General features: G+C 46.3%; 1 protein-coding gene across 1 annotated transcript in view; it reads left to right on the forward strand.

Moving 5' to 3' along the window:
* LOC124619390 (vacuolar protein sorting-associated protein 16 homolog) overlaps positions 1-12,504 on the forward strand; it is a 216,150-nt gene that overhangs the window by 33,957 nt on the left and 169,689 nt on the right. The window contains exon 3 of the mRNA XM_047145737.1: positions 11,795-11,939. Coding sequence (XP_047001693.1) covers positions 11,795-11,939 — 145 coding nt within the window. The remainder of the gene's footprint in view (positions 1-11,794; positions 11,940-12,504) is intronic.

Raw genomic sequence — 12,504 nt, forward strand, 5'->3', positions numbered from 1 at the left:
CAAAGATGTAGCTGTGATATAGTGCTGTTTTGTGGGCAGAGTGGTTTGCAAGTTAACGTAAGTTCATACAATCCTAACATAGCTACCACTATGACCTCTCAGACCATTAGGTCCAGGAGACAAATTAGACAAAATATGCCCTTCGACATACCAATACTCCCGTGTCACATTTTCTTGTAGCAGATGGTCCACATATCACTGTAAAATACATCACATGTACCTAGGGAAAGAAAAATGATGTTTTCCTGAATTTTTACTAGTTTACTGCAATTGGGCTGTTGCTTGAATGAAACAATTCCTTATTCTTCTTTGTTAGACAGCACAAACTTTACCAACAAGCATAAAACAGGAACAAATGAGATTGAATACGTACTGCTGAAAGTGTCAGGGCTACTACGTAAAGAATTTAAATTGGTGACTGTCTAACTAGGAAACATGTTGCCATAAAAGAGATACAATTTATTGGTGCACACAGTGACATTAATAAAAATGCATTGAAAGTGGTTTACATGTCTCAGACACATTTAGCAATTGAGTGCTTCAAAGGTCCGTGCTGGCCTCAGGGGCCTGTGCATGCCCTTATGAGCACATCATCCATATTGGGTGTCACCAGTGTAGTGTTGCATATGCACGGCACACCTGTTAATGGTGGTCAATGGGTAGGCTGCCCCTGGCGGCCACCTCGAGTAGTTGTGAGTGCATCATTTGACTGTCAACGTGCATTACACATACTGTAGTGACCGAATTATGTCTGCTGTGGGTGATAGGTGTAGCAATAGGTTGATTACTACACTCCTCCTCCTTTGTGGGGAGAAAGACTTACATGTTGCAGTCCACGGTGCTGTGACTGAAGAGAAGTCCATGGTGTCTGTGGTAGAGCTGGGGGTGGGAGCCTAAGGTGTGAGAAGTTCCTGATCTGCCCAGACCAGCACGTATGTGTGAAAATGAGTGGGATGGGATCACTCCTAACTGCCTGTAAACCCCAGTGTGACCACTGGGTAGGACAAGTGATGGGAGCGAGAGCCATTTGGATGTTGGAGTCTATGACAAGGGGTGCCGGCATGGGCAATGAAGATGGTAGGTTGGAGAGGAGAGGCTCTGGTGATGGAGATCCGGTTTCTGTACTTGCTGACTGCAGCACTTTCTCAGTGCAGTGGGAGGCATCAGCACCTGCTGCAGGAAGCAAACTTGTTGTCAGTGCTGACGAAGCCACGACTGCTGGGGTAGGTGAGTGCAGCCAGGCCTGCTCAACTCCTGGAGTGCCCAGGATTAATGAAGAGGTGTCGGGCGAGGAGGGGTTCCTGTGTCCATCCTGGGATGCAGCTGGTTTTAGTGGCGTACCGTGAGTCAGTCTTCGGTGTGAACTATGAAGATGCAGTAACTGTAGTGCTTGTGGATTGTCTGGCAGCAAGAGGTTGAGCAGTGTCTGTGGCTAATAGCCATGCTGGAGCTCGGCAGGACTCTTGGCCCCAGTTGGCATTGTTCTGTAAGAGCTTAAAAAATGTGTGACCCCCTTCGCCAGGAAATCTTCCATGTACTCGCACATTTGTATGTTAAACATTCAGACAAGGTGTTCCACCTCACCATTCAACTGTGGATGGAAGGTAGGTGCTTAATGTAGCAAATGTCATTGTGTATACAAAAGTCCTTGAAAGATTGTGCCATGAACTCAGGCCCATTGTTCAAAACCAGGGTGCAAGCAAGCCTTCTGTGAAGAATATCTAGGTGACAGGGGCTTGCCAGTCACTTCTGCTGTTGCAGATGTATGACAAATGGCATAAGAAAATGAGAAAAAGCACCAGTCATGAATAATCAGAAAGTGTCTAAAAAGGACCAGTGAAATCAATGCGGACTCTTTTCCGTGGCTGTGTAAGGGCTGGTCATTGCGAACAAATCGTGCACGGCACCATCAGCTGATCTGAACATTGGCAGCAGCCATGATGAGGAGTTACACCTCCCAATCAATGCCTAGTCAAAACATATGGCAGTGCACCAATGGTTTTGTGCAAGAGATCTCCCCCTCCTGTGACCCTGATGAAGTAGAGGACCTCCCACTGCAGACTCACTGGAACTATGATGCAGGGAGTTTACTCTTCCATTGATATGCGAATAATACCATCCAAGAGGAAGAGGTGATGGCACAATGCAAAAAAATGCCAAAGTGGGTCCAATGCCCAGCCTGGTGTAGTCCGTATGACCTGTGGGAGCACTGGATCCACCACCACAGCAGAGACAATACAGGAACTAGTGAAGTGGGAGCCATCCATGGTGTGCCTCACCTCTCTGTATCCAGTTGAAAATAGAACAGTTCCCCCTTTGTGGGTCCGGGGATTAGAATAGGCCCGAGGTATTCCTGCCTGTCGTAAGAGGCAACTAAAAGGAGTCTCACATGTTTCAGCCTTTATGTGATGGTCCCCTTTAGGGTTTGACCTCCATTTTTCAAAATTTTCCCGAAGAGCAAGCTAATTGGGGAAGGGCACCTTACATAGTGCGTAGTGTCCATCATGCGCTGAGACCTCTCGCGTCCTTTGTTGACATGGATCTGCACTTCTGCTCATTCTGCAGCTGTTGGGTGAGGTCACCCTCCTGGGTGCATTTTCCTCCATCCTCTGTGCAGTATCGCTTTCTGCACTGTCGACAATAATGGACTTCTTTCCTCTTTTGCGCATGACATCCAGCACAGTAGCCAGTCCGTTGTGGTGGGGCCGCCATGTGCTCTGTTGGTTGTAGCCCCCTGACCCTGCACTATTAACTCTTCACATATGCCAAGGAGTAGATGCCCGGGAGGGCCCCTGGTCGGAGTGGATGGCATCAGGGCGGATGACATGCTATGAAGCGTAGTACGTCATCTCTTGCTGGTGATCAAACACCAGCAGTCTCTAAGAGATCAAGGTCTAACTTCAAAGCTAAGAAATACAACCACAAACCTCATATGTACGAGTGTTGATAGGAAATCTTTCTTCTCAATGAAACCTCAGTTTTTTGTGGAGCATTTAGAGGACAAGTTTGGGGAGGTGGAGGGCTTGTCCAAACTGCAGTCAGGGTCGGTCTTGATCAAAACAGCATCCTCTGCCCAGTCATGGGCACTACTTGTCTGTGACAAGCTGGGAGTGTTTTTGTTTCCATCACACCCCATAAGAACTTAAGTATGGTCAGGATATCATATTTCACAGGGACCTTCTTTTGCAGTCTGACGATGAGCTGCACGCCAGTTTAGAGCGGCAAAGGTGTCCATTTTGTCCGGCGCGTTCACTGGGGTCTGAGGGATAATCAGGTGTCCACCGGTGCCTTCTTTTTGGCCTTTGAGGGTGATACATGACCTGATAAGGTCAAGGTGATGATCTACCGCTGTGACGTAAAGGCATATATCCCTCCCCCTATGCAGTGCTTTAAGTACTGGAAGTTCAGCCATATGTCTTTCTGCTGTACTTCCAGCGTCACCTGTTGGGATTGTGGATGTGCTTCACATCCCAATACTCCCTGTGCCCCACCTCCCATCTGTGTCAACTGTGGAGAGCACCATTCGCCTCGCTTGCCAGACTGCAGGATTCTCCAGAAAGAAAGAAAAATAATGGAATACAAGAACCTGGACCGACTGACCTACACTGAAGTTCTGAGAAAATATGAGATGTTACGTCCTGTCCATATGACGTCAACCTACATCACTGCTACAACAATGGTTCTACCATCTTCCGTTCTGCCGTTCTCAGTTGGCTCTCAGAGCCGTCAGACTCCACCTGCCCCCTTGATGGTGGGGGGCACTTCTCTCGCTGTTGCTCCTGCACAACCTATTTCAGGAGCCAGGAGCAATGCCCCCCCCCCCCAACCATCGGGGACGTCAGTCCTCACTCCTTCACTTCTCAGCTGGAAAAGCGTAACTCTTTTTCGGCTCCTCTCACCAGGAAGGGATCCCTTGGGCTACTCCCTTCCCAGGTTCCTACCAGTGGCCGCAGCAACCACAGGTAGCTGGTCATAGGGCTTTACGGTCCTCCTCAGTCCCTGAGACTGGATCAGTGAAGCCCTCCCAGCCAGACAAACCTAAGGAGCAGCAATAGAAACCTAAAAAGAAATAGACCCCCAAGAACCAAGGCACTGCAGTGGCACCCACACCACCACTACCTACAAGCTCTGTGTCTGAGGATGAGGTGGAGATTCTGGCGTCTGCTGAGGACCTAGATCTTGCTGGGCCCTCAGACACAATGGATGTTGATCGCACAGTTACTCATCTGCAGCAGGTGACCCTGAGACATAGACTGCCACTTAGAGTGTTTCATGCCTTCCCAGTCTCATGATCATGTAATCCTGCAGTGGAATTACGGCGGTTTTTTCCACTACCTGGCTGAGCTACGGCAACTGTTAAGCTTTACACATGCTTTCTGCATTGCCCTCCAGGAAACCTGGTTCCCGACAATGTGAACCCCCTGCCCTCTGTGGCTGTAAGGGGTATTACAGGAACCGTAGTGATTATAATAAAGTGTCAGGTGGAGTTGCGTCTGTGTCCTGAACTCAGTATGTAGTGAACCTGTGCCCCTTCAAACCCTTCTTGAAGTTGTGGCTGTCGGGATAAGGATAACACAGGAAATAACTGTCTGCAATGTATATTGTCCTCCAGTACCCCTGAATGTATTTGCTGCACTGATTGATCAACTCCCTAAACCTTTCCTACTTTTGGGAGATTTTAATGCGCATAACCCCTTGCGGGGTGGCGCCATGCTTACTGGCTGAGGTAGGGAGGTCGAAAATTTACTATCACAAAATCAACCTCTGCCTCTTAAATACAGGTGCCCACATGTATTTCAGTGTGGCGCATGGCACATATTTAGCCATTGATCTCTTGGTTTGCAATCCTGGCCTTCCGTCTATCCACTGGAGAGCACATGACAACCTGTGTGGTAGTGACCACTTCCCCATCTTCCTGTCACTCCCCCGGCATCGTGCCCATGGACGCCTACCCAGATGCACTTTAAACAAGGTCTTCACCTCTGCTGTCACTGCTGAATCTCCCTCACATGGTGTCATCGATGTTGTTGTAGAGCAGGTCACAACAACAATCGTATCTGTGGCGGAAAATGTGATCCCTCGTTTTTTAGGGTGCTTCTGGCGAAAGACAGTCCCTTGGTGGTCGCTGGAAGTCGCTGAGGCAATTACAGTGCATCGGCGAACTCTACAGTGACGTAAGCAGCACCTTTCCCCAGAGCACATAATAGCCTTTAAGTGGCTTTGTTCCTGCGTTCGCCATACGAAAACAGGACTGTTAGGAGAGGTACGTGTCGACCATTTGGGTGCCATACATCACCTTCCCAAGTCTGGATGAAGATTAGGTGTCTTTTTGGGTACCAGACCTCAACATGTGTCCCTGGCATTAACATCAATTGTGTGTTATCTACCGACGCAAACACGATTGCCGAGCACTTTGGTCAAGCCTCTGTGTCGGAGAACAGAATGGTTGGCAGTGCCCTCAACATTGCATTTATTCAACCCAGTGCACCACAGTGGCATTCACCTGGTGACGGGAGCTTTTAGAATGAATCCGGTGACCAGTGTCCTGGTGGATGCCGAAGTCCCTCGATTGGAGGTTAGGTGTGCACAACTGCTTGCCATTTACGTCACACACGTTCGTAGTTCTCCTGCACATCCGAATTACCATCTCCTTTTCCCAACCACGGCGGTTCATCTCCCGCATTGACGGCCCAGGTCAGGGCTTAAGATTGCAGTTAGCGTCCAGTCCCTTCTGTATGAACTGGAGTCCTTCCCATTACCACCTCTCCTCGAGGTCCATTCATGTACACCTTTATGGTGTACACCTATGCTGCAGATTCTTCTGGACCTTTTGCATGGCCCTAAGGACTCCGTTAACCCTGTGGCTCTCCGCTATCACTTCCTCTCAATTCTCGACATGTACCAGGACCACGAAGTGGTTTACACTGATGGCTCGATGGCTGATGGTCACATAGCCTTTGCGTATGTTTATGGAGGACATATTGAACAGCACTCCTTACCAGATGGCTGCAGTGTTTTCACTGCAGAGCTGGCGGCCATATCTCGTGCTCTTGAGCACATCTGCTCATGCCCTGGTGAGTCATTTCTCCTGTGTACTGGTTCCTTAAGCAGCCTATAAGCTATCAAAAGTGCTACCCTCACCATCCTTTGGTAGCGTCCATTCAGGAGTCCATCTATGCCCTGGAATGGTCCTGTTGTTCAGCGGTATTTGTGTGGACCCCAGGACATGTCGGAATCCCAGGCAACGAACTTGCCGACAGGCTGGCCAAACAGACTACACTGAAACCGCTTCTGGGGATGGGCATCTCCGAAACTGACCTGTGTTCTGTCGTACACAGCAGAATTTTTCGGCTTTGGGAGACGGAGTGGCATAACAGTATGAACAACAACCTGTGTGGCATCAAGGAGACTATGAATGTGTGGAAGTCTTCCATGCGGTCCTCTTGCAGGGAATCAGTTGTCCTCTGCTGACTCCGCATTGGCCATATGTGGCTAACGCATGGTTACCTCCTCCATCGCGAGGACCCACCTCAGTGTCGCTGGGGCTTACCAATAACAGTTGTCCACCTCTTGCTGAACTGCCCACATTTAGCTGCTCTATGGCGTATTTTTAACTTTCCCAGCACCCTACCTTCAGTGTTGAGTGACAATGCGTCAACAGCAGCTTTAGTTTTATGTTGTATTCGTGAGGATGGGTTTTATCACTCGATCTAAGTTTTAGTGCATGTGCTTTGTCCCTCTGTGGCCTCCACCCTAGTGCTTTTGAGATGGAGGTTTTAATGTGTTGCAGAGTGGCTGGCTTCTCCTTTTTATTCTCATGGTCAGCCAGCCATGGTAATCTACTCTCTTGTTTTGATCTCTTCTACATGTTTCTTGCGTCTCTCTGTGGTTTTCTTGTCCGATTTTGTCCATTTTAGTGTTTGTTTGCCCTTCTGTCATTCTTGTGGTTTTCTTCTTTCTTCCAGCTGTGTTTTGTACGCCTTGATTATTTTACTCCCATCCTTGTGGAATTATTTTAATTGGAATGAGGGACCGATGACCTAGCAGTTTGCCCCCCCCCCCCCCCCCCCCCTGGTCAAATGATGATGGTTCAGGGCCTGTGAGGAGCCAGGACAGAGAATCTGCAATGTGGGATGAAAGTGGGTCTCATTATTGTACAAGGACAAGAACGGAGGCCAATGTTCAAGACAATGAACGACATCATCCAGTAAGTGTGCTGATGGGCTAAATGGGGAAACATGGGGAAACCAAGGGCTTATGGTCAGTAATGAAATGAAATTTTGCACCATACAAGAGCTAAACAGGGAAACCTCGGGCTTATGGTCAGTAATAAAATGAAATTTTGCACCATAGAAGAACACATGAAATTTTTTAAGGCATAGATGATAGCAGCAGCAGCTTGTTTTTCCACCTGAGTATAATGTTGCTGAGCCGAGCTGAGTGTTTTCAATGCAAGGGCAATAAGCTCTTTGGAGCCATCTGAGTAGTGATGGACCAGGACCACCACCACCCTGTACTGTGACACATCCGTGGCCAGGACCAGATGCTTGCTGGGTTGAAATGTGGCACAGACTGCAGACCAAATGAAAGGAGCACTTTTCAAAGCAACAGATGCAAGGATGGGTGACATTAGCCACTCTGGGAATAAACTTGTGATAGCATGCTACTCTCCTGAGGAATGCCTTAAGTTCCTGTAAAGATGTATCGGGCATAATCATAAAGACAGCGACATGTTGTTCCATGGGGTGTATGCTGTGCTGAGAAATTTCATGACCCAAACAGACAATGGAGGACTGGAAAAAGTGAGAATCAGTGGTATTACATTTGAGGTCTGTAGCCTATAACAGTAAACAAAGAACAGAGGTTACGTTGGTGATCCTCTGTGGTATTACCTGTCACGTTGATATCATAAAATAGTAATACAATGAGGGACAAATATCATAACTTGTTCTGAAAAATGTTGAAAGATGGCATGTGCACTAGCAAACAAAAACATTAGCAGTTGATACTAATAGAGGCAAAAAGGTGTATTAACTGCAGGCAACTGTTATGCTGAAACTTCCTGGCAGATTGAAACTGTGTGCCAGACCGACACCCAAATTCAGGACCTTGGCTTTTCGCAGGTAAGTGCACTACCATCTGAGCTATCGAAGCATGACTCACAGCCCGTCCTCACAGCTTTACTTCCATCAGTACCTTTTCTCCTACCTGTCAAACTTCACAGAAGCTCTTCTGTGAAATTGGCGGAAGTAAAGCTGTGAGGATGGGTCGTGAATCGTGCTTGGATAGCTAAGATGGTAGAGCACTTGCCCGCGAAAGGCAAAAATCCTGATTTCTAGTCTCGGTCCAACACACAGTTTTAATCTTGCGGGAAGTTTCATATCGGTGTACACTCCACTGCAGAGTGAAAATTTCATTCTGGAATGTCAATGGACTCCAAAGATAGGTTTCAGCAAAGTTGATCTTTGAAAGAATTGCCCCCCAGCCAACTTCATGAACAACTCCTCTGGGCAAAGTAGGAAGTAACGATTGATGACTGCCAGTGCAGTAATAATGACCTTGAAGTTATTACAAAGCTGAAGCAGACCGTACAGCTTCTTTACAATCACTAAGGGTATAGCCCATTCACCTGAGGAAGTTGGTCTAATCACTCCCAATGATACATAGTTGTCCAACTCTGTCTTAACATGGTCACATAAAGCTACTGGCACTGGCTGCACCTGAAAAAATGTGAGGGCGGGCAGTTTGAGAGTGATGTGTGCTGTAAAATTGCTTCCACAACCTAACCTCGGGGCAAACAGATCCAAAAGCTCAGAACACAAGGAATCGAATTTGTGACAAGGCATTTGGACTGACACCAGATGCACTGCGTCTAAATGGAAATACCAAAAATAGCAAAGGTTCTAATCCGAACAGCTATTGTTAACCACAAATTAAGTAACAAACTGACCTGTAAACTGTGTTGGTCATAAAGTGGCCAAGAATAGGAATCTGTTGTTTGTTATCACTTACCAGTTGACACTCAACACGTGCCAATGATGGGAACCATAATGTGATATAATTCTGAGAGTTGAGTAGGACACCATGGCCCCTATGTCAACTTCCAGGATTAATGGCTGATCCATAACCCGAACAGGCCATGAAGACCCCACAGTACTGACTGGCCGCCATGTCATCCTCAGTCCATATGCGTCACTGGATGCGGAGTCCATAGGTGTCACTGGATGCGGATATTGAGGGGCATGTGGTCATCACACCGCTCTCCCAGCCGTATGTCAGTTTCCGAGACTGGAGCCACTACTTCTCAATCAAGTAGCTCCTCAGTTTGCCTCATAAGGTCTAAGTGCTCCCCGCTTGCCAACAGTGCTCGGCAAACCGGATGGTCACCCATCCAAGTGCTAGCTCAGCCCGACAGCGCTTAACTTCAGTGGTCTGTTGGGAAGCAGTGTTACCACTGCAGCAAGGCCATTGGATCCATCACTCACACTTCCATGAAAAGTTGGTTCTAGCTTGCAGAATGTGGCAAGCACATTGACGGAATGTTATGAATATCAACATACATTGATTCCTGCAATGACTCCTGAGGGGATAGGGTTTAGAGATAGGCATACCTCTGCTGTGTGAATTTTTCTTTCTTTCTTTTGTTTTTCTTTTTAACATTTATGGTGAGAGGCTCTCCGTATGGGACAGGTTGCCCACTTGTGCTGTATGAAACGAGGGTAACAAAGAAAATGGTGTTCACTGTTCTTGCTTCTGACAACATGTTTGTCAATGTCAGCCCAGTGGCTTGTTTTTACTGCAGCTACGTCCTCTTTCCCCCAGCACACTAGGCTCCATTTGCCGGGGCTGCATACTGTCAACAGTGGTGACATCAGTCCAGGCCTCTAGTTGGTGGCGCGTGTCGTGGGAGTCCTCAGACGACTGTGCACAGTATTCATTTCAAAATCTTTTCATATTTAGGGTCCTCAAATTGAATGACATGTTGACACATCTCCTTAACTGTGGTGGAACAGATGATTGCATCTCTGACCATGGTGTCCACATAAGACTCCTGAGAGTTAGCTGTGACCAACCAACACTTTCAAGTGAAGCTGTGGAGCTCGACTGTTCAAGCCTGATGTGACTGCTGCGACAGTGACATTGGTAGAATTCAACACACACAAGTGTATGCTTTTGGCGATAGGAGGAGAGTAAACTAGACATGTCGTAAAGTGACATTGGTTCTTGTGGAGAAACTAATTGGCACAGTGAATGATATATAAATGGGGGTTTCACGGTAAGAAAAGAGCCTTACAGTCCTCTGCGTTGGCCCCCAGAACACCATGAAATGTTCATGAAGCTGCTTCTTGTAAATGCCCATGCTTCCATGGATTCATCTTGGGGGGGACAGCGGCAGGTGAGCCTGGGTCAGTGTTGTCAACAACCATTTCAACACATCTGTGTGTGCTTGCTTGCGTGCTGTTGTTGCAGATATGACTGGAGTAAAGCCTCCATGGAAGAGCCGTATGACAGAAAAACTACAGAATCTGTAGCACATGAAAGTTTCAATCCTTGAGATTTACATTTATGCTCTAAGTTGAAACATGAGGAAATACGCAGTTGTAAAAGAGATACAGTTTATTGGGTCATGGAGTGAAGTCAACAAAAATACAAGAAAGTAGTTTACACATCTCGAACTGATGGCCGTGGAGGTCTGTGCATGCCCTTAGAAAGATGCTATCCATGTCAGGTGTCGCTGGTGTAGTGCTGTGCGCACGTGGTGGACCTGGTGGATGGTGGTTGATGGACAGGCTGCTCCAAGCAACCATCTTGAGTAGTTGCAGGTGTGCCGTTCGAATGTTGGCACATACTACGCTTGCTGTAGTGGCCCATTTTATGTCTGCTGTGGGAAGTAGGTGGAGTAACTGGCAGGTGATCGGGCATTAAGAATATTGTTAAATTGCATAATTTCAGAAGTTTTAATCTGGATGTAAATGTACTCAGTAAACTAACTTCCTGATGAATTTATGTCATGAAATGAGTCTGCTTTTTCATTCTCAGTTTGCAGCAAACATTAACTCCTAAATGTTATTTGTTTCTGCCAGTAATGATCGGTTTCAACTGACAAACTGCCTATTGGCTTCTGTCTCAGGTTCTTCGCCCGACACTCATCTGATGATTTTACTGACATTTTGCCAACACAAGTGGCTGGCATTGTCAAAGCTTCACCCTCCATTGCCGGTGGTGAACTGGATGGGTGAAGCTTTGACAATGCCAGCCACTCGTGCTGGCAAAACATCAGTAAAATCATCAGATGAACGTTGGCCGAAGAACCGGAGACATAAGCCAACAGCCAGTTTGTCAACAAGTGGCCACGAAAGCCTTAACAATTTTGGTTTCAACTGAACTGAGATAAACACAATCACTCGTGTCCAGTCTCACACGATACAGAGTCTTATGTAACATATGTAGCTAATCCAAGAACAGCACTTGTTTGCTAACTTTTTTTTGTTTTCCTTTTATTTCAGTGATAATTTTTTTGATGAAAGAAAAAAAAGTCTTCCAGCCTGGTGCAAGCATTTTAATTTTATAACACTGTTTTGATTGTATGTCAGTTCCACTGCTTGTTCCATATAAAAATAGGATTCAGGAATTCCATGTCAGTGGCACAAACCAGTATCTATAGAGTCAGTCCTTTTTATGTATAGGCATACTGTAGTTGTGTTAATCAAGATAATGCTTATACTGTAATGTCACTGTTAATGTTTGTATTAAAATTAGAGGCAAATTTAAATGTGTTCCACAAATTTTTCAGGAAGCAAAAGACGCAAAAATTCTGGAAGCAAGAATATTTGCGAGCGAGAGTGGAACAGGTGTTGCTGTACTAACATCTTCCTATCGCATATTTTTAGTCAACAGTGTACTTGAACCAAAGGTCTACAGACTTCCAGAAATTCCTGGTAATAATTTTATTCTAATGAAACATTTTGCTGTGTTTGAAAGCAGTTAGTTTGTGTGTGTGTGTGTGTGTGTGTGTGTGTGTGTGTGTGTGTGTGTGTGAGAGAGAGAGAGAGAGAGAGAGAGAGAGAGAGAGAGAAGGTAGATGAGAAGAGGAGGGGTGGAGGGGGAGGGGGCAGTGGGAGACTGAGGTTCACGTCCCCATACATGCAGGTCCAGATTTGTGCTAAGAAAATGAAGGGGGGAAAAAACTGGAAAATAAAGATGGTAATGAAATGCATCTTCATTTGATGTGGGTATATTGGAAACTTGTCAGTTAAACATTGTTGCTGTGAACAATAGCAGCAGAAAAGTGCCGCCCCAGTAATTCTTATTTTTACATGATTTTTCTTGTCTTTAAGAATTAGGATGAACTCAGCTATTTTTATTTATGTATTTAATTTATATCTTTGATGTACCTCCTTTATAATTGTTCTGGAACCATCTCCTGTTTGCTTTGAGATGGAAGATTGTGACTCACTGTGATTGTTGTGAAGGTTTGTTGCAGCACATTTTCATTATGACATA

This window comes from Schistocerca americana, chromosome 6 (genome assembly GCF_021461395.2).
Source record: "Schistocerca americana isolate TAMUIC-IGC-003095 chromosome 6, iqSchAmer2.1, whole genome shotgun sequence".
Classification (NCBI taxonomy): Eukaryota; Metazoa; Arthropoda; class Insecta; order Orthoptera; family Acrididae; genus Schistocerca; species Schistocerca americana.